This window comes from Natrix helvetica (assembly GCF_964273705.1).
Source record: "Natrix helvetica genome assembly, chromosome: 2".
Lineage (NCBI taxonomy): Eukaryota > Metazoa > Chordata > Lepidosauria > Squamata > Natricidae > Natrix > Natrix helvetica.
Window position 1 is genome coordinate 279,187,057 of NC_138552.1, and position 19,721 is coordinate 279,206,777.

General features: G+C 41.0%; 1 protein-coding gene across 6 annotated transcripts in view; it reads left to right on the forward strand.

The window, feature by feature from the left end:
• Positions 1–3,865: 3,865 nt before the first annotated feature.
• Positions 3,866–19,721, forward strand: part of CUX1 (cut like homeobox 1) — a 376,350-nt gene continuing 360,494 nt past the window's right edge. For 4 of the 6 annotated variants that reach the window (XR_014174281.1, XM_081940389.1, XM_081940391.1 and 1 more), the window contains exon 1: positions 3,866–4,079. Coding sequence is in view for 5 of the 6 variants with exons in the window: in XM_081940389.1 (XP_081796515.1) it covers positions 4,017–4,079 (63 nt within the window). In the remaining variant the exon portion in view is untranslated. Of the gene's footprint in view, positions 4,080–6,396; positions 6,574–19,721 lie in introns of those variants that run through there. The other 2 variants (XM_081940393.1, XM_081940390.1) reach the window with 2 other exon arrangements.

Genomic DNA, 19,721 nt, shown 5'->3' on the forward strand with positions numbered 1-19,721 from the left:
TGATTGTAAGTACAGTTGTGGTTTCACTTAGTGACTGCTTTGCTTAATGACAGAGTTCCCAGTCTCAATGATGGTTGCTAAACAAGGACTTATCTGTTCAGAGGTTGTGTTCATAGGACTTGCTTACTGCTGCTTCCTTTAACCAAAGTTTACTCACGCCGGTAAACTTTGCTTCTCACAACCACCTACCATAATATATATTAGCCGCGTGGGCATGCTCATTCCAAATACTAGCCTCAGATGTGACTGACTAGTTGGTTGCTATGTATGTCCCAACTGGTAGCAGTCATGTAGGGCTGAAAGCAGGGTATTTTTCCAAATTGTGAATTCCAAATCATTGCCTGAAATCTGCAAAAATATCATTAGAGGCCATGGGGAGCTCTCTAGGAAGAGAACCATCCTGGTGGGAGATGGCTTAGCACTTTACTTTAGTCCAGGGGTGGGATTCAGCCAGTTCGGACCAGTTCGGGCGAACTGGATGTTAATTTTACATCTGGTTCGTCGAACCGGTAGTTTTAAGGACTGGCTGGCCCTGCCCACCCCACCCCTCCCAGGGACCATTTATTATGACAGGTGAGTGGAGGGCCCACATGGAGGCTCTGGGAGGGGGAAAAACGGGCCTCTCGGAAGTCCGAAAATGAGCTCTGAAGTCCAGGGAGGCCGTTTTCGCCTTCCCAGAGGCTCGAGGAAAGCCTTTAGAACCTGGGGAGGGTGAAAACGCCCCCCACCCACCCCCGCTGTAGTGCAGGAGGCTGAGTAGCCACACCCATTATGGCCACGCCCACCCAGCAACCAGGCAGAGAACCGGTTGCTAACATTTTTCAATCCCACCCCTGCCTTAGCCTGGGCAACTGTAGGACAGTTAGTTTTATTAGGCAGTTGCCGCCCTGAGGCTTTTCCCCAGCAGCATTGCTCCTGGGAATCCCTGCCTACCCTTGTGCCCAGGGTGGACACTGCTTCTGAGGTGATGCTGAATTCTGTCCAGGGGTGGCAGAAAAGTGAGTCTTGAATAGGAAGGGCAGTTTCCCAAGGAAGAGGAGGAGATCGGGGTTAGGCAAGGAGGGCTTCTCTGCTGGTGGAGAGACAGTGAGCGCAAAGAAGGCCTTTGCCAGGCAAGGAGGAGGGAAAAGGAAAGCAAAAGAAAGAAACAACAAAGACACACACATCCTCCAGGGAGAAGAAGCAGCAGAGTTTGTGGAGTTCTTAGTGGGATGGATTTCCTAGTTTATAATCCTTTTAGTTTATAATCCTTTTAGGCATGTTCCTAGAAAAATATTACATGTAACCCAGTGATAAAAACCAAATATTAGTGTTTTGGTTAATGAAAAATGCTGCCAGTCAAGTGACCTAAGAAAAATGGCCCTGTCTTGCAAGTAGCTGTCTTTTGTAGTTTTTTTATTTTTTGACAAAAACATTTAATGGCATACTGCGGTGGTCTTAATTGTCTTCATTTCTGCAGTCCCTAGAGCTCGTTTAGCGTGCAATATGGATTAAGGCATCTGGCTAGAAACCAGGAGATTGTGAGTTCTAGTCCTGCTTTAGATACAAAGCCAACTGGGCCGATGACTCGGACCAATCACACTGACTCAGCCCTAGGTAGAAGATGGCAAGGGCAATTACTTTTGAAAATCTTGCCAAGAAAATGGCAGGGACATCGCCAGGCACTCACCAAGAGTCAAAATTGATTCAAAGACATGCACACACTTAAAACAGAACTGATAATGTTATCTAGTCAGATAATGAAACATCTGCAAGCAAACCACCCAGCTCAGAGAGCATCTTGGACTCCACAAATATAGAAAAAGCTTCTGTATTCTGGCTTTTGGGCTAATGAACTAGTCCTCATGTGATGCTGGTTAGTTTGAGTTTGAGACTCTACTTTAGGCAGAGATCAGTTGTTTCCAATTCAAGTAAAGTCTTCTTGGGGTCATTAGAAAATTCTCTTGAAATGCAAACAACAGCTTTAGGGGACAACTTTTTTTATCCAGACTGTTGTAAAATGAAAGAGTTTTAACTCACTCTCCAATCCATTCAAGGTTTAGAATATGCCCTGCCTATACCGAAGCTTCCATTTATATAACAACTAATGTTCCCATTAATTGCAGTTTGGTAGTAGTGCGGGCGAGAAAGATATGCAAACTCTTCCAGAGTGCCTGGAGGAAACTCAGACTGACATCCTACACAGCCTTACTAGAAAGTAAGATTCATGGAACTACTGGGACATGTCTGAATAAACATGCATAGACTTGTGTACCTGGCCCATCAAACTCATTAGCACTTGCAGCTCAAAAGAATGCGAGGCTTAGTTATATGACCTGTACACCTATTCAAGCAGCGTTATTTCCACCAAGTCATGCCATGCGTATTTGCTGCTGCTGAAAAAGAACTAGGATTGCAATTCAAAACGAAGTTTGTTAGGGTGGGGAGGCAGAAAAGAATCCTTCCATCCCAATTCATTTAGGGCTATAGCTCTGGGTTGCAAAAATCCAGACAAACATTAGAAGGAAGCAAAGAAATACCTAATTTCATTTATTAATGTCAAGGCTATGGGGAGGTCCAAGGGGTTTGTTTGACTTTGGATTTATGCCATATGTAGAGGCACATCTTCTAAAAGGAATGCAAGGCCAGGAGAAGGATTCAGTTCAATTCCGATCAAATTCCATTGGGATGACTTCCCATTGATTTAATATTTCTTTCACCCTTAACATTTTGTGTTTGATGGTAAGACACAGTGGCTGCGAACAAGATGTTGGATGCGGAGGTCGTGCATTTGATCAATGAATCCTATTTAATTCTGCACATTTATAAACACATATTTAAGCATGTTTGCAAAAGAGTAAATTTCACTGTTTTAAGATAAATGCATTCACCATTGCAATCTTTTAAATACAACCTAGGAAAGTGAAACCCAGACGGATTTTAATTATATTTTATGTTTCTAACTCCCCCTCCCCAAAAGAGGGGCTCTGGGAGGTACATACTGTTGGACTACCCTTAAGCACTTTTCTATACTTTACAGTTTTATTTACAAGTACATGCCATTTTATGAGGGTTTTATTGTATTTCCACTATTATCAAAATACATGTACCCAGGTGGAGTGCTCTTTACACCATTGATTAAAAATTTAAACTAGCTCTTTTAAGGACAGTACTATTTCCCCCCCTAAAATTAAATGCATTTAATTTTTATCATTGATCTTTCAAACTCCCCAATAGTTTTAGAGTACAGCTATTCCACTGTTTTATAGAACGCACAAATAAATGAGTCTTAAATACGACCCTTAGATCCATGCCCACACAAGCTCTGAGTAAGAAAGCCCAAAGACAACCACCGCTGGTGAAAGTTATGCCCCCCAAAAGTAAGGATGCAAACATTTCTAGGTGACTTTTAAAATGAAATTCAGACCCATTTGCATTCTAATACTTCTGCTATTTACGCCTCTATTCATGAGTCTGGGGTGGCATTATATGTGCGTGCGTTAGTCCGCGTTCCCGTCTTTTTTTTGTTTTTAAATACAGATCCATTACACATAGCAAGTGTGCATGCAGCGCGAGAGGAAAAAAAGGAGGGGGGGGGAAACCACCACAGAATAACTTGAGTCCCAAAGTCAAAAAAAAAAAAACCGCATAAAAGTGCGCGTCTTCTTGCGGTGGACACAAAGGAAGAGTGCCCGTTTCGCGAGAGATAAAAAAAATGTCTGAAGTGAACCCACATTCATGTTCTCTCTCTCTCTCTCTCTCTCCCTGGGCTGGCAAGTCCAGCCCGCCATTCCGAGAGCTCCCTGTTTCGCCGGTCCGGGTTTTCCGCGCGCCCTCGACTTGCCTGGCTTTGCTGCCGGCCTCTCTCTCTCTCTCTCTCCTCTGAGCGTCTCGCCCGCTCGCTCCCTCCCTCTCTCTCTCTTCCTCCCCCTTTCCTCCTCCTCCTCCTCCTCCCTCCCTCCCCGTGCACTCTCCAGCCCCTCTCTCTCTCTCTCTCGCTCGATCCGCCGCTCACTTCTGTCTCAATATGTCTCAAGATGGCGGCCAATGTGGGATCGATGTTTCAATATTGGAAGCGCTTTGATTTACAGCAGCTGCAGGTCAGGCTCGGGGTCCGTTGGCGCGTGGGGCTCCCCCTCTCCGCGGGACCCCCTTTCCTCCTTCGCTCTCCCCTCCTCTCTCCCTCCCTCCCTCTCTTCCCCCCTTTGCAGGCGCCCTGGGGAGGGGGGGCTCCCCCTTGTCTTCCCCCTTTAAGAAAACCTCCCGCCCCCCCTCCAAGAAAAAAAAGTCCGGGCAGAAGCAGCCCCCCCCCTCAGTGGGTCGTGTCCCCCCCCCGCTCCCTCCAAGCCCGGCGGAGACCCGGCGGTGGCGGCCGCCAGCCCTGCCCGCCTCCCGTCGCCTCTTTCCGCTCTCCCTCCCATCGATAACCCGGCGCCGGCGCCGCGATCAGAAATTGATCCTCTTTGTTCAATTCATCGATCCCAACAAGATGGCGCCGCCGCCGCCGAGGTGGCTTGTCCCGGGATGGAGGAGCCGCTTCGCCACCTCCTTCTCTCTCTCCCCCCCCCTCTCTCCGTCCCCTCGCCGAAGCGCCCCTTCCCCAAAACAGCATCACTCCGGGTTTCCTTTAAGCCTCCCCCCGCAGCCCTAGTTTTTATAAATAAGGGAGGTCAGAGAGTCACCGGGGGTGATACTAATACTAATAACAATAACGGGGAGCGGGTCTGCCCTCTCTTCCTTGAGCCTGGGTTATTTGTGCAGCCCCTTCCCCTAAACCCAGACGCGTTCAATTCTTCCACAGCACTTTTCCTTAAAAAGACCCCCTCCCCTAAAAGACTAGTCCCCTTTTTAAAAAGGAGGGAAGAGTGAAGGGTTTTTATTAATAACTGGATATATTGTGTGTTCCCCCCCCTTTCCGGATTTCTACTTATTTTTGCACTCCCCCTTCTAAAACGGACCTTACTTTAATAACACTTTTATTTAACAAACAGCCCACAATTAGTATCTTTCAACAGTCCCATAGTTTGGGGGAGGGGGCTAGACTTAAGGAAATTTTACTTGAGTGGGAGGGGGGGGCTGCCTTATTTTTCTTTCCTTTTTTTCACCTCTCTCCCTCCATCAGATACCCCTATCTTTTCTTCTTTTTCTGTACCACTCCTCCAATTTTATATAAAGTGAAAGAATTAAGGAACTAAAATCATCATAATATGTATTTTTAAAACAGACGCATGTGGATCTCTTGCTTTTTCTATTTTCTAGGTTGATTTCCCCTTCCAAAGCTGTGTGTTGGAGGTGGGAGGGAGGTGTTCTGAGGTTGCTTCCTTTCTTTGACTCTGTCATCCTCTAGAAACCCCTCTTTTTTATGCAGAGGAAGGAATATTAAAATAACCTGTAACGGAGGGAGTCTCTGACCTGTTTCTTTCACTCATTTCAAATCCCCCCCCCACTCCCTACTGGAAGGAGTCCCTTTTCTTCTTAACAAGGACTAAATGTTATGGGATGGGGGAAGAACTGCTAAAAGAAAATGCTGTAGATGTATTTTTATGTGCAGATCTTGTAATCTGTTTCTTTCTGCTCCGGCTCCTCCAAAAAAGCATTTTTCCTTCTGGACTTAACCCCCCCCCCCCTCCAAGCACACGCACACTAAATGCATTACATTGAAGCTCGTGGGAAACTTTGCAAGGAGTTTATACACTGCCCAGGGAAGGGGGGGAAAGCTACTAGGAAGGAATGGCTTTCCTGCCTCCCCAATGTCAGAAGCTGCCTTATGAAAGGGGGGGGGAAGAGAAGGACCCCCAATTTTTCTCCCTCCTCTGTCATCAAAGCATCAACTTTTTTTCCACCCTTATCAAACATGTCTTTTTTTTTTATCCTGATGGTAAACTAATGTGAATAGCTGGAAAAAAATGTGAGCTGCCTTAATATTGGGTTTAGCTACTTTAAAATTCTGGCATTATTTTGTGGGGAGGGGTTCCTTCAAAGTTACTTTTGACCCCCTCCCCCTTTTTTTTGTTGGCTTATTTAATGTTTTAAGATTTCCCATCTCCACTCAGTCAAATCTTTTTTTTGGGGGGGGAGGGAGGGTTAAGGAAGAAGATTTGGAATATTGCCTTTCTTTTTGAAGAAACCCTACTATAATATAATGCATTTTATGGTTTGGGTTTTTTTTTTCCTTTGGGGGGAAGCATTGGCTAGTACTAATTGATAATGAGTGTACTATATTTAGGTAAGTCCTACCCTTGCAGTTCTCTATTCACTCACTCCTATTTTTATTAGAAAGGACATTTCAGTCCCTTTGTGAAATAATGCCAATTTTCTCTCCTTTTCCCCGCTCAGAGCATTTGGGGAGGAAGCGTTTCCTCCCACTTCTTTTCCCAATTTCCCCAGAACGAGTTAAAAGGGGGGGAGGGGTCGAATTAGTTGATTCTTCTTTCATAGTGTGGGAAGGAAGAGAGAATGTGCAAGGTCAGGGGAGGACTTGTCTAATCCTGTTGTATGTTATGGGGTCCACTGTTCGCCTTTGATGTTATATTGTGTGCCAGAGAGAGAACGAAGCGGGAGACGGAGATCTTGTAATGGGGGAGGACAAGGCAAGTCTGACATGGCTATTCTCCTCCCATGAACACCCCCCCCCCAATTCTTTTGGTGGATTGGGAGAGGAGTAAAGAAATAAATCCTACTGTTCTGTATTTGCTCTTAAGTAAATGTCATGCTTAAGATTGCAGCTTCAGGTTAATCTAAGGGATGGTCTTCTGTTTTGCTTACATGGGGTGCTGGGTGCTTTGGGCAAACGGAGAACTTTTTGCTGGTTCTCTTGAAAGGAAGTGGGGGGGGGAATCTCCTCTTTTGAAAGGACCCCTTTCCTCCACCCGCTTTTTCCTAAAAATGGGATGGCTCCCTGAGTTCCAGCCAGGACGCCTTTAAGGCTCGAACTGACCCTCTTCAACCCTGTTTGTTTTCCGTATCAGCTGCACTTTTGTGGAAAGAAGGAGCAATTCTCTCGTTTAGGAAAATTCCTCCTTTCAAAGTTTGAATTGAATCTTTGGAGATGGTTTTGAGAATGGAGAGAGGCTACTCAGTAGCAGGACCTGTTTCTTTTGCACTTTATGTCATTTCCCCCTTAAATTGAAATGCATTGCGTGTATGGCTCTTCTGTGGGATTGTGTGCTTTTATCTTCACCTGTCCTTTCTGCATTTTAAGAGGCTGAGTTGCAGCTTGGAGAAGGGGGTTCTGAGCCATCTTTACTTCTCAATTGACATATTTTGCTGACACCCCCCTCCTCTCCTTTCACACATTTTCCAGATGTTACTTCATGTGCCTGTGGAAAAGTTGTTTCTGCAAATTTTGGGGGGGGGTTAGAGAAGTCTCTGCATGGTGTGTCATTGTAATGTTGATATCCGTGATCCCGGAGGGATGTGTTTATGTATGTATGTATGTATGTATGTATGTATGTATGTATATGTGTGGGATCATCTTGACTTTGGCGGAATACATTTGGAAAAAATGTGGGTATTTGATACAAAACTCTAATTAATAACTGCCCCTGATGAGAGCTTCCAGAAACTTTAAGGATGTTATTTTTTTTAATTTGGGGGGGGGGAGCTATAGAACTGCAAGCTCCCTCGGACCTTCTAGGGACACCAACTCCCCTGGACCAGCTGTCTTAATGTATAATATTTAGATGGTGGAAGGGAAGGGGGATGCCTCTTTGTTGCTTTTTCCCCCCCTTATGGCTGGTGGTGGTGGGGGCTGTCATTGTTTATCTTATTTCCTTATCTCAGTGTTCTCATTGTTGGCAGGGACAAGGCCTCTGCCTGGTGGAGGTCCCTGCGGGAACAATTTCTGTATCAAGTATTTTGATACATGCTTCTCTCTATTTTTAACGTTTAGAAGTCATATTTAAAGAAGTTTGTGGAAGGGAGCAAATGGACAAGATAAAGATTGTCTTATGTATGTGGGTGGGTTGTTCCTTGATGAGATTGCAGACTACTTAATAACACTGCTCAGGGATGTGTGTGTGTGTATGCGGGCGCGTACATGGGTAAATAAATATGAAGGACAAGTAGGAAGAACACAAAAGACCAGTAGGAGCTTTCCCTGTCGATCAGTGTTTTTGTGGCATAGATTGGTTGATCTGGGGCAGGAAACTCTCCAGCCTCTATAAATGCCTGACATGTAAATGAATTTGGCTGGAGACCTGCTCTTCCCCCCCCTCCTTCCTTTCTCCCCTGCTGAGTAGTCTGTTCAGCCAATGCCCCTGTTGGTATGGGGATAGTTCAGCATAGAAAGAGCTGGAAGTTGTCCATACATAGATGTTTGGCACAGCTGAAGAGGAAGTAAAGGTGAGGGCTCTGTTTGTGTGTGCTTGCATTAGAGACTGCTTGCTAAACGGGTGTGTGTATTCCTCTGGTGTCCTGAGAATAAAAGTGATAGTAAGACACCCTGGTTTTTGGGTTGTGTGTGTGTGCATGCGTGTGTGGTGTGGGAGCCCGCGTTGTGGAGTGGAATGATGTTTGTACTACCCCAGCTTTTTTGTCAATTGGGAGTTTTAACTGTTGGAAACATTCTGGCTCACGAATGTAAAATGCCATCCAACTGTTTTCTTCTTTTTGTCCTCATGAGGGTAGGGGCTGCTGGTCTTTTGCCCTGGAAAAAGATTAAAAGATAAGGCAAATTATTTATTTGCCCTGTGTTTTTTTAAAAAAAGATCTTTTGATTAAGGTAGGCTTGTTTGAACTTTCTGTACTTGAAAGAGTTCTTAAAAGTGGCTAAAATACCTACAGGAATTCAGGAAATGAGACCCAGATGTGGAATTGTATGGATTAGATTAAGATGTAGTTAAACATGATCTGACAACTCTAATTGTGGCTGACTTCACTTTTGCCTATGTATTGTAATTGCTTTGAATGGAAAAATTTGCACATCCCGTGAGAATAATCCCAAAACGTTTTGGTTGCTACTGCATGGGTACTTCTATAAATACCGTGTTTGTGAAAATAAAGCTACATTGATTAAAACCGAACATTTCAAAGTGTAAACATATGTAAATATAATAGCAAAGAAATGCAGCCAAATGGCAGTTTGATCATCTTTTTTTTTTTTTGTTACTGCTTTGCAAAAATAGTTCAGTTTAATTCCTGTGCCTACTGTAAAACTTGATTTGGCACATTTGTATAAACTTCAATCTTGTTTTTGTCAAACTAAATGTGACCCTCTTCTCAGTAGTGCTAGATTTCTTGTTGAAACCTTCTGGCAATATTGGCGGAGAGTTCTATTTGATTAATAATTTCTTTTACACAAAATTTCTTTATGCTGTGTATAGCCCCGGCTTTGTGTTAATTGGCTGCCTTGCTAGGAAGATAATGATACTGCAACAGTTCATCTATCATAGGGATGCAGTATGTAGTGTAATACAGATATAATTGCCGCTCTCTTCCCAAGGCAAGATATACTCAGAAATCTTCATGAACTTGTACATACTGTTGTCTCTGATGAATGCTAAAAGAGTTGTGGCTGACAAGCTATTCTGCAGCGCTCTTCTTGCCGTGTATTTTAAGGAAGAGCAGCTACCATTGCCCTCTTCTGTACAGTGCCACACATTTTTCTTTGAGAAGCGCAAAAGAATATCAGTGATGCCAAACACTTCACTCTACCTTAGCTCTTCTTTGGCTTTGTAGTTTTTCCCTCTTGGCTATGAAGAATGTGTCTGATAAAGACTCTCCCCTTGCTGGGCTGTATGGAAAGAAGGCAGTATCCGAAGAGTTTGTTAGAACCAGCAACGATTAACACACATGCAGGCCTTAGAATGTGTGTACTTTATTTAAAAAGTTAACTATACAACGGAACACTGAGTTTGTAATCCCTACTCTAGGATAGTCAACACTACAGTGAAAACCTGTCAGCTTGAGTTGTCCTGCCCTTTGAATTTATGTCAGATTTCCTTTTATGGGCTGAAAGAACTAATAGGGAAGAAAGTATCTGGTTCTCACTGTTTATTGGAGAATCTGATTCCGATCTCCATTATTTTTATGCAGTGGAATTCTTCTGTGGGTGCACTGGGCATAAAGTGAAATGGATCTCTACCAATCCGTCTGACTCCTCTTCTTCTTTTTTTCCTGTGGCATTTGTGAAAGATCACATAGTTTAGAAATACTTGACTACCATTAGTGCTTTGTCGGGTAGAAATTTTCCAGAGGCTTCATTGGTTACTTGAAGACCATATCTGATCGATATCTATTCCACGCTGCTGCTTGATTCCTTTTTTTTTTTCCTTTCCCTGGGAGAACCTATATGGAGGTCAAAAGAAACTTTTCTGCTGGTGGGAGATAAGAAACTAAGAAAAGTAGTCAGGCTGCCCGTTGGTAACTGCCCCTTTAGATACCTGACAGTGAGAGGCAGATTTTTGGCTCCAACCTCTTCTACATCATAATATACAGCTCCAGGCTCCACAGTCTTACACTTGAGATCGTATCAGCGTGAATCTTTAAAAAGCCAAGAACATAGTGTGGGGTTGACACATCCTTCTTTCCTCTCAGCTTCATGAACTCACTGTTATGGGAGAGTCTTGATGGCTGGGGCTGTTAACTGCAGAGGCTTACTCATGAGGCAGCTAGCCAAAATTGTGCTTCACAAATGTTTTAGGTTACTATCGGATGCTGGCTCTGTGAGACGGGAGCCTAACCTGGATTACGTCCTTGATACTTTTGGTTCTATCACTTCTTGAATCATTTTTTTCTTGGTCCATACAAGTCACGATTCTGGAAGCCACTTAGAGCCCACAAGTTTTGGTTTCTATATGCTTTTCCTGGTTTTCTTGGAACGGAAAACTGGGGGCTCTAAAGTACCAACAAAGTTTACTTAACGTTAGATGACCAGTCCTGTAACATACATGTTGGTAGGTGCAGGTACGTTTCAGACTTATTTCATAGATAACTCACTAGTGCAGATTTTGTATTGGCCTCCAGTTTTATCTAAGACTCGTTTTGATTCCCCCCTACCCCTTCTGCTCGATTTTGCCTTCCATTCCCAGTATTATAGAAGGGCTCCTGGATATGGATAGTTTGCACTTGGCAGTACCATGTTTTGCCTCAGAATCTAAATGGCTAATTTGAAGTTGAGTTAAGCCCAAGTTTAACTTGACCGATCCACATCTGATGAGGCTGCTGGCATGGATTCTTTGCCTTTTTCCAAAGAAGATTATCCAAGTGTACTGTATAAACATATATATTTCTGGGAGTTTATTCTTTGCCAGTGTGACTCTGAGTTCACATATTCTCTAAACCTGATATGGAATGTGGCTTGCTCGGCTTTCAACCCAGCCAGTTGTTTTTTATTGAGTAAACCTTGGTTAAACAAAATATGGCTTACTGTGATGTGCAGATCAGATCAGGGACTTGGCCAAGGCCTGTTCAATAACCTTCATGGATCACTGAGAATTTATAACCTGGGTGCCGTGTGTCTACATTAATTATGTTTCAGTGCAGTTTGTCTTCTACCCCAGAACATAGTAATAACCTATTTCAGAATACTAGTAAAATGTTCCCGTTACTCCAGATTGTCCATTAAATTAGAGAGCATATACCCTGTGATGACATCAGTATGCAAATAATGATATTTACTTCATTTGCACCTGTTTATGTCATTTATTTTAATTTACATCAACAACAATCACATTATTTTGCCGATGATGTAAATGCCACTGGAATTTCAACTGTTGAATTAAGATCTACTAAATTGAGGCTTTACTACAGTGTGTTCTATAGTTTGAGAGGAGGAGAAGAGAAAATAGGTCACGCTGAGTTACATTTTAAAATGTCTCTCCATTACTTTTAGGTTATTGGGAAAAATAAGTGAAAATATGGTCCCTTGTTTTACAAATCAATATTTTTTGGGATAGAATATGGGGCTTCCCTGCTTATGGAAACCAGGTATCAACTTAGCACCAGTGGACAGGCCTCTTGTAGGGCAATTATACTTTCTAAATTGGGCATTGAACACTGCTGATGCAGTAACTAGTTGCCAAACCATATTTAATAATGGCTGAAGGGGTAGTCATTGGCTTAATAATAAACTTTGTAGTGCAGACAAAACCCTGGAGACATTTGAATGCTATCATGATGAGCTTGGCTTTTAATACCTAAGTGAAGAGTTAAAGTGTTGGGCTGTAGTACTAAAGAACATGAACAGCTTCTGGTGTTACTACACTCATGGCTAGATTACACTGCATATTTATTACATCAGGAACGTGTGAGAACTATCGCTGGGAACCATTTTTGTCTGGTAGTTTATTCTATGTAAAGAATTAGAATCATGCATAGACCTAATCCTTTTTGTGGTTCCACACGACATAGTAACTTTACTTAGAAGCACACTAATGGTTTGCATTGGTATGAAAACTGGCATGGAAAGACTGTGAGATACTCATGTCTGTTCTGATCTATCATCTTGCTTACGACTGAATCAATGTACAAGTCAATCCATTTTTTTAAAATTTTTGCTTCATGAAAATAGCAGTCTGCTTTTGAAAGCTTTCTCTAGGTTTCCTTGCCATTATTCTTTTGACTTGCTGCCAGTCTGTCTGAAGCTTCAAGTATTAGGCATGCCGGTATGGCAAATCTGCATTTGTTTTCCATTTGGGAGATCTTATGAGTTCATTTGAATCCGGAAGCTTCCTCTCGTATTAAGCCAGGCCATTTGTCAATCTAGCCCAGTAAATTCAGTGTATTAAAATATTTTCGTCCTTTACCTGTGATGGTCTCATGACCAAACTTTGGGCACTTGGCAACTGGGCCACATTTATGGCAGTCTGCAGTGTTTCATGCACACATGACTGCATTTTATGATATTTTTGCCCAAACTCAGCACAACTGCTGCAAAAAAAACCCCCATAAAATTGGGTTGGCTATGTGACCACATTCATTTTATAATCATCATGGCTTATGACTATGATGGCAGGTTGCCTTACGGTCGTAAGTCAAGGATTACCTGTATATATTTATACTTGCAAATACATACCTGTGGGACCTGAATCAGACCTCATGGAATGTAATTAATGGGTAAGAATTGGGCGGGGAGGTCTTGGAATTTCCAAATTCTGGTTATTCCTATCTTGTCTTGATAAAGTAGGATAGTCCGTATCTGGAAGCAAAGAATGCTTTGATATTTTTCTTCTGGATTTTTTGTAGATGTTTTTGGCAAGAACTGGAATAATAATGATTACCATTTATAGCATGCTTTCTCCAAATGTTTCAAGAGCCATTTTGATAATTCTTCTGGTAAGGTAAAGGTTCCCCTCGCACATATGTGCTAGTCATTCCTGACTCTAGGGGGTGGTGCTCATCTCTGTTTCAAAGCCAAAGAGCCAGTGTTTTCCGAAGATGTCTCCGTGGTCGTGTGGCCAGCATGACTAAATGCCAAAGGCACACCGCTGTTATCTTCCCACCAAAGGTGGTTCCTATTTGCATTTTTATGCTTTTGAACTGCTGGGTTGGCAGAAGCTGGGACAAGTAGCAGGAACTCACTCTGTTATGTGGCGCTACGGATTTTAACCGCTGAACCTCTGACCTTTCTGATCAACAAGCTCAACGTCTTAGCCATTGACCCACCGCACCCCTTTTTATTTTTCTGGTAGCCCAGTGCTATTTACTCTGTTTTGTAGAGAGAGGGGAAAGAGGATCAGAAAACACTAATAATGGTATAAATTCCTATGCTTCAAGAAAGGACTTCCAAATCTTTCCCTCCCTTCTCTCCTCTTGGGAGACAGCTCCAGATTCCCGTGCAAGCTACAATTGAATTCTCTATTCTAGATTGTTATTAAAAAGCTTATTTTCTTGACATCTTACTAAGGATAACTTTGCACATTTAGCTGATCGAGAAATTCCAATAGGTTTTTCTCATAGTAAATGGAGAGCACTGAAAAAAATATTTATAAACTGGTGAACCTGTGGCTCTTTTTTTTTAACCAAAAATGTGTGTTTGAATGGTTGTGTAGGATATATGTATATTTAGTCTGGCATTACACATAGTTGCTGACACTTGTTTTTTTTTTTTTTTTTGCAGTTAGACATTTGGATTAGACATGTAGTTGTTTACTTGTTTCTGTTTTATATCAAATTAATGTCCTTACTGATGTACTTTTATTTAAAAGCTTAATAAGAGTTCTTAATGACAGTGACTGTGGAATGGAGACATCTGGTGGCATTTAAGAATGTTGCCCCTTATTCACACGTTACAGCATTAACCACTCTGGTGTAATTATATAAGTTATCTATTGTGTTCACAATGTAAAATAAGTGGTTAAGTGAACAAGACTGCTTTTGGTAAAGACTGCCTTTTTGTGGGGAAACAGATTCATGGCTCATTCAGAGAGATGTGAAAAAAAATGGAGGCCATATGGAAAGTAAGAAATATTGCCAAATCTAAAAAAATGATATGTTTGAAGCTGACAAGAAAACAAAGAAGCAGGCTGACAATTTTACCTATGTAATAACAAAACATATTGACATGCAAAATAAATATTAGATATGAAAGAATGCCATCTTACTTGTCCAATTTATGTTGTTTGAGTATTGTCTTATGCTGATAATGAGGATAATGAGAATACACTGAATTTTGAGACTATCCATGGTTGGGATAAGAATAGAATAGAATAACTTTATTGTCACTTTGAATGTACACTAATCGGCCTGCATTAAAATGAAATTTCGTTGCATGCACCTCTCAAAGGGTCTCCACTTCCAATAGACACTACATAAACATGACAAAATAAATAAATACAAAATTATGCATATACCGATATATATTATATGATACAAAAAAACAACACAGTCTAATCTGGATGTATACATGTACATGGCAAGAAAAATGAATCTTAAGAGTTTACCAGATGGCATAGGGTAAAAATAGTAATATATAACACACACACACACACACACACACTCACACACGGCATAGATAACTGGAAGATGTGCTTGTTTGTGATACCATGACCCCTGACTCTTGCTATCCAAACTATGGTTCATTCGGATAATTTAACCAGAGTTTATTTTGTACTGTGAATCAAGTTATGAATCATAGCAAAAGGATATGAGTTACGTTATCCTGGCCATGCAGGAGGAAGGTCTTAATCTAAGACTTTGCTTAGGTTTTCAGAAAGTCAGTGTAGGTGGCAAGTTATGGTCAGTATTATGTGCAAATGTATCCAAAGTGTACAGTGTCAGGTTTTGCACGATTTCCAACACAGTAAGGAATTTTTGCAAAGTCAATTACCAATTCACACATTCTACATTCATGTGTCAAGTTTGTATTCCAGAAAAAGAAATTGTGAATAAGCTCAGCATGACAGAAGAATAAATGTTAGTTTCAGTTCAGTTTCATAGGCAACTTTTGACATGCAAGTGTAAATGTTTGAACGTATTTTAACAATCCTTTTAAAAACAATTTTCATGTATCAAGCTTTTTAAGGATTCCTTATTGTGGTGAACAGATTGCAGAAGTAGATGCACACATGCATTTTCCCCACCATTCTGCATTTATTTGTTACAGGTAATATGAGCCAAAGTGTTTTGAAAAGAGCAGGTTATTCCAAATTTGTTAATAACAAGGCATAATAGACTAATATTGGATTTCTGTGGCTTTCTATGACCTAAAACAAGTTCAGATTACTTTCTGGTACTTGTTTTTGAAATCAAGATTAAAATGCGGTTATAAATTGTGAGTGACCTAATGTGAAAAGTATCATGTCTGTTCTCCAAATATGGAGCTTAAAAGGACACTAAGCACACAGAATAGGCCCATCAATCAATGCTTCAAGAGATGGATTACTTCCATGTCACCTTAACATTAATTTTACAGCTGGCCTGTATTTATGCTTGGCCATCTTCAGCACTCCAGAGGAAGCATGGGAAAAGAGAATACCTTAGATAGAAAAAGAGCTGCTTTGTAATTACCGCCAATAGTTTCCAAGTTGTTAACAAATGAGTGCTAGAAGATGTTGCAAGCAACTTATCAGTGTTGACATTGAAGCATTGTGACTAAAAATCAGGTGATTTTCTCTGATCTGCTCTTTCACAGTACAGCATGTAAAGCTTCTTGCATTTCTCTTTTCGGTCCTCCCCGCTCTTTCAGTCTTCATTATGGTAACAGGCTACACAAACTCTATTAAATCCTCAGTGATACTAAAGGGCACAACTTATAATGATGTAAGCAAATTATATTGTTTGCTACTTAAACGCCAGTCATGTGGGTGATTTCCCTATTCAGATTAAGGTTGTGCTATGGGGAGGCGAGATCCTCTGCCATTTTGCATACATTACCACTTGCTCCTTATATTCTCTGATCCATCTGGCCGACTAGCTCTAGTAGCATAGTTCTGATCTTGAGTTGGGGTAGGTTTAGGGTTTTTTTTTAAAAAAATCCCTAGTAGTCCTATTCAGCCATATTTTTAAGCATATATGAGGACTTGGAAAAATTCCTTCCAAGACCCAGTTCTCTGTACTGTCCAGAAGCTTAATAAAGCAGAGTGCCAGATTGTAAATAATTAAAGCAGTTAAGTAGTTCAGTGAACAATTAAATATAAGTGCCTCTCCCCCTTCAGTCTTTAATTTCTGGTCAGTTGGTGAGATCGAGAGGCAAGACGAGTGGGATGCATGAATGTGGGTGCTTGCAACCCTAGTTCTTCTCTGTGTCTTCTGCAATATAAGGTCTACCTGGTTTGAAGCTTTCATACCTTAATAGGACTTGTGTTTTATCCTGTTGTGCTCTAAACCCTTTTATTTATTTTCTTCGCTAGAACTATTGTTTTTGCTATAAGCTAACAACCAGCACAGCCCATGACCCAGTTCAACGTGTCACGTGAACAGGGCCTATTCCTTGCAATTTAGTTGCAGCTAACTAGAAGAGCTTAGACTGTTTCACATCATTTGACAGAGGATAGATTTTCAGTTTTAGATGGAGAAATGCTTTTGAACTTACTGTCTCTGAAAAGCTTTAAGCTGCACAGTCAGAGTTTCTCTAGTACTTTGGAGATCACTTCTCCATCTGTATTAAAAGCTCCGCAATGAAATAACGATTCCACTACATACGTAAATGTTATGCTTGGACTTAAGGCTCTTCAGGCTGCAAATTTTTGCAGCCTGCTTCCTAGCAAACTTTTGCAACTGAGTACCTGTGGATGAGGTGTGCGGTTTTGTGAAACATTTATTAAGTTTGTTGCTTTGTTATTGTTGTTCCTTCCATGGATAAATCATTTTTGTACTGAGAATTAAAAGAAAAAGCTCTGCATTTAATAATGAAAGTGTTCATTCAGGAGTGTTACTTATGAAACTTTTGCGATGACACATAAGAATCAAGTGAAGATTTTACAAATAATTTTAGTTTACTGCTCATTGGCTTGCACTTTGTTAGATACTTTTGGTGGACATAACCCTGTGTATTGTAGGATGCACATATAAATAGCTGGAATAACAAAAATAGGGTGCAGCAAAGTTGTAAAAGAATTTTCAGAACTTTCTGTGTATGTTATTCAAATCTTGGGTTTCTTAGAAATCGCAGCCAACTTTTATAAGTATTCCCATCTATATTTTTAAAATTGGAAAGATCACTTTGTAGTAAGATTATGGTCAGAAACCAGTCAGAATTTTTTATTTTTATGACATTTGAAGGTGCTCTGGTAATAACTGTAATGAACATCACTCATTTGCTATGCTTAATGTGCATTCTTATTTGCTGAGATGTGCATATCTGATTCAGCATACTACTTTGCTAACAGAAGTATTTCAGTGGATTATGTCCCCTTTTAAAGGTGGAAGGGCTCAGTTCCATGATAAGTAGTCTGTGGTTTATGTGGAAGGAGGGAAAGGAGAATTTTACTTCTGCTCTGGAAGATGATTTGATAAGCCATTTAAAATTGGGTGAGAAAGGTATATAGAAGGGCTGTGCTTCTGTGACCATCGTATAGCTTAAAGCAGGGGTTTCCAAACTTGGGAACTTTTAAGACTTGCGGACTTCCAACTTCCAGCAGGCTGGGGAATTCTGGGAGTTGAAGTCCACAAGTCTTAAAGTTCCCAAGTTTGGACACCCCTGGCTTAAAGTATCAATGCACACTGATTCCAGAGGGGTAGCTGTGCTTGAAGCATGGCACTTAAAAAGTTTATTATGATATTTTTATAAGGTGAGCTCTCTTCAGTAGATGTGTGAAGAGAAGATGTGGTGCAACTCATAGTAGGTCTTCTCTTCTCAAATTTTAACTTGCCACCAGATGGTTTTGTTTTCTCTCCATCAACCAATCATGTCTGAGGTATCTACTTAATGAAGTATTTGACAGTATTTGACAGTTGTTGGGCTTAACAATTGACTAGCATGCCAATTTTATTGGGAGACACTTTCTTGTTACTGTGATATTTACACAGCCTTTTAAAATGTATATTATAATCTGTTTAGGTCAGGACCATGGATCTTTGATCTATGAACATGAGTATAAATACAACACCTATGCTTGCCATAACACAATGCTTTAGTAAATTCAGTAATTTGATGTCAAGTTTCCATACTTCTGTTCTTTAACTTGTTTGAAATTAATCTGAGTCTAGTAATTACTCGATAGAATGCTCTCTTCTTCTGTGTACTGTATAAATTTTGTTTTAAAAGAGTGGGTTTTCTGGTTTGTTTTATTAATGGATGGAATAAGTGAATGCAGTTCATAAATGGAAAAGTATGTGTTTTTCAGTAGACTCTATCTAGCAATCAGATGGAAAATAGCCTAGTGTCCATTGCCTATTAAGATGAGTTACAATATACCTTTGGAAGATTGGTTGTATCATAAAGTATCATGTCTTAAAACAGATCAAATCTTTGTTAAGATTACTAGTTGCCTTTTTTTTCTCTTGGTAGTATAAATGAAGTAAGAAAACCATAAGAACCTTAAAATTATCCAGTTAAATTGTAGTATCATCAAATATATAATTAGCCATCCAGTTAAAAATGAAAGCTGCTTTTGAGATTTGGAAAGGGGAAACAGCATAGTTAATATTTATTTGTACATCCACAGGTATTTCATTTATTCGTGGCAATTGTGTGTCCTTGAAAAGTGAGAAAAATGTGTTCAGGGAAATTGAGTAACATTCAAGGATTTCATCATGAATTATGAGCTAATGTAATATAACGGTGAAAGTTGAGTTTTGAGCCATGAGTCTACTACTATAAGGCTAAGTTTAGCCATGATGTCGTTTGAGGAGCTTTCTGAAGTTGGCATCAGACCTGTCTTCAGTCTGGTTGAGCTCTTAAGGGAGAAAAGGCTAAGTTGGTCTTGTTGGGAAATAGGAATTTTTGTGCAGTTTCCAAAGGAGAAAATGTAATGGTGCATAGGTAGGAAACATGTTTGTATATAGACCAGAGCTCCTCAACCTCTGGGCTGTGGCCCACTACCGGGCCTTGAGCCGTTAGGAACCAGTCCGTGAAAGTGGCAGGCAAGCGGGTGCACAGATCTCCACTTGCGTGAGCAATGAACAGTCGTACACACGCACAGCTCCATTTGCACGAGCAGCGATTATGCATGCCTGTTGCTTACAGAAACAGAGCTGCGTGCTCGGAACTATCCCCCCTCCCCTATCGGGCTAAAAAGCTGGAAAACTTGGGGAACTCTTGATATAAACAACTTTATGTCCATGCCTTAACCTTTGCAGAATAACAGAGTTGGAAGGGAGCTTGGAGGTCTTCTAGTCCAACCCCCTGCTTAGGCAAAAAA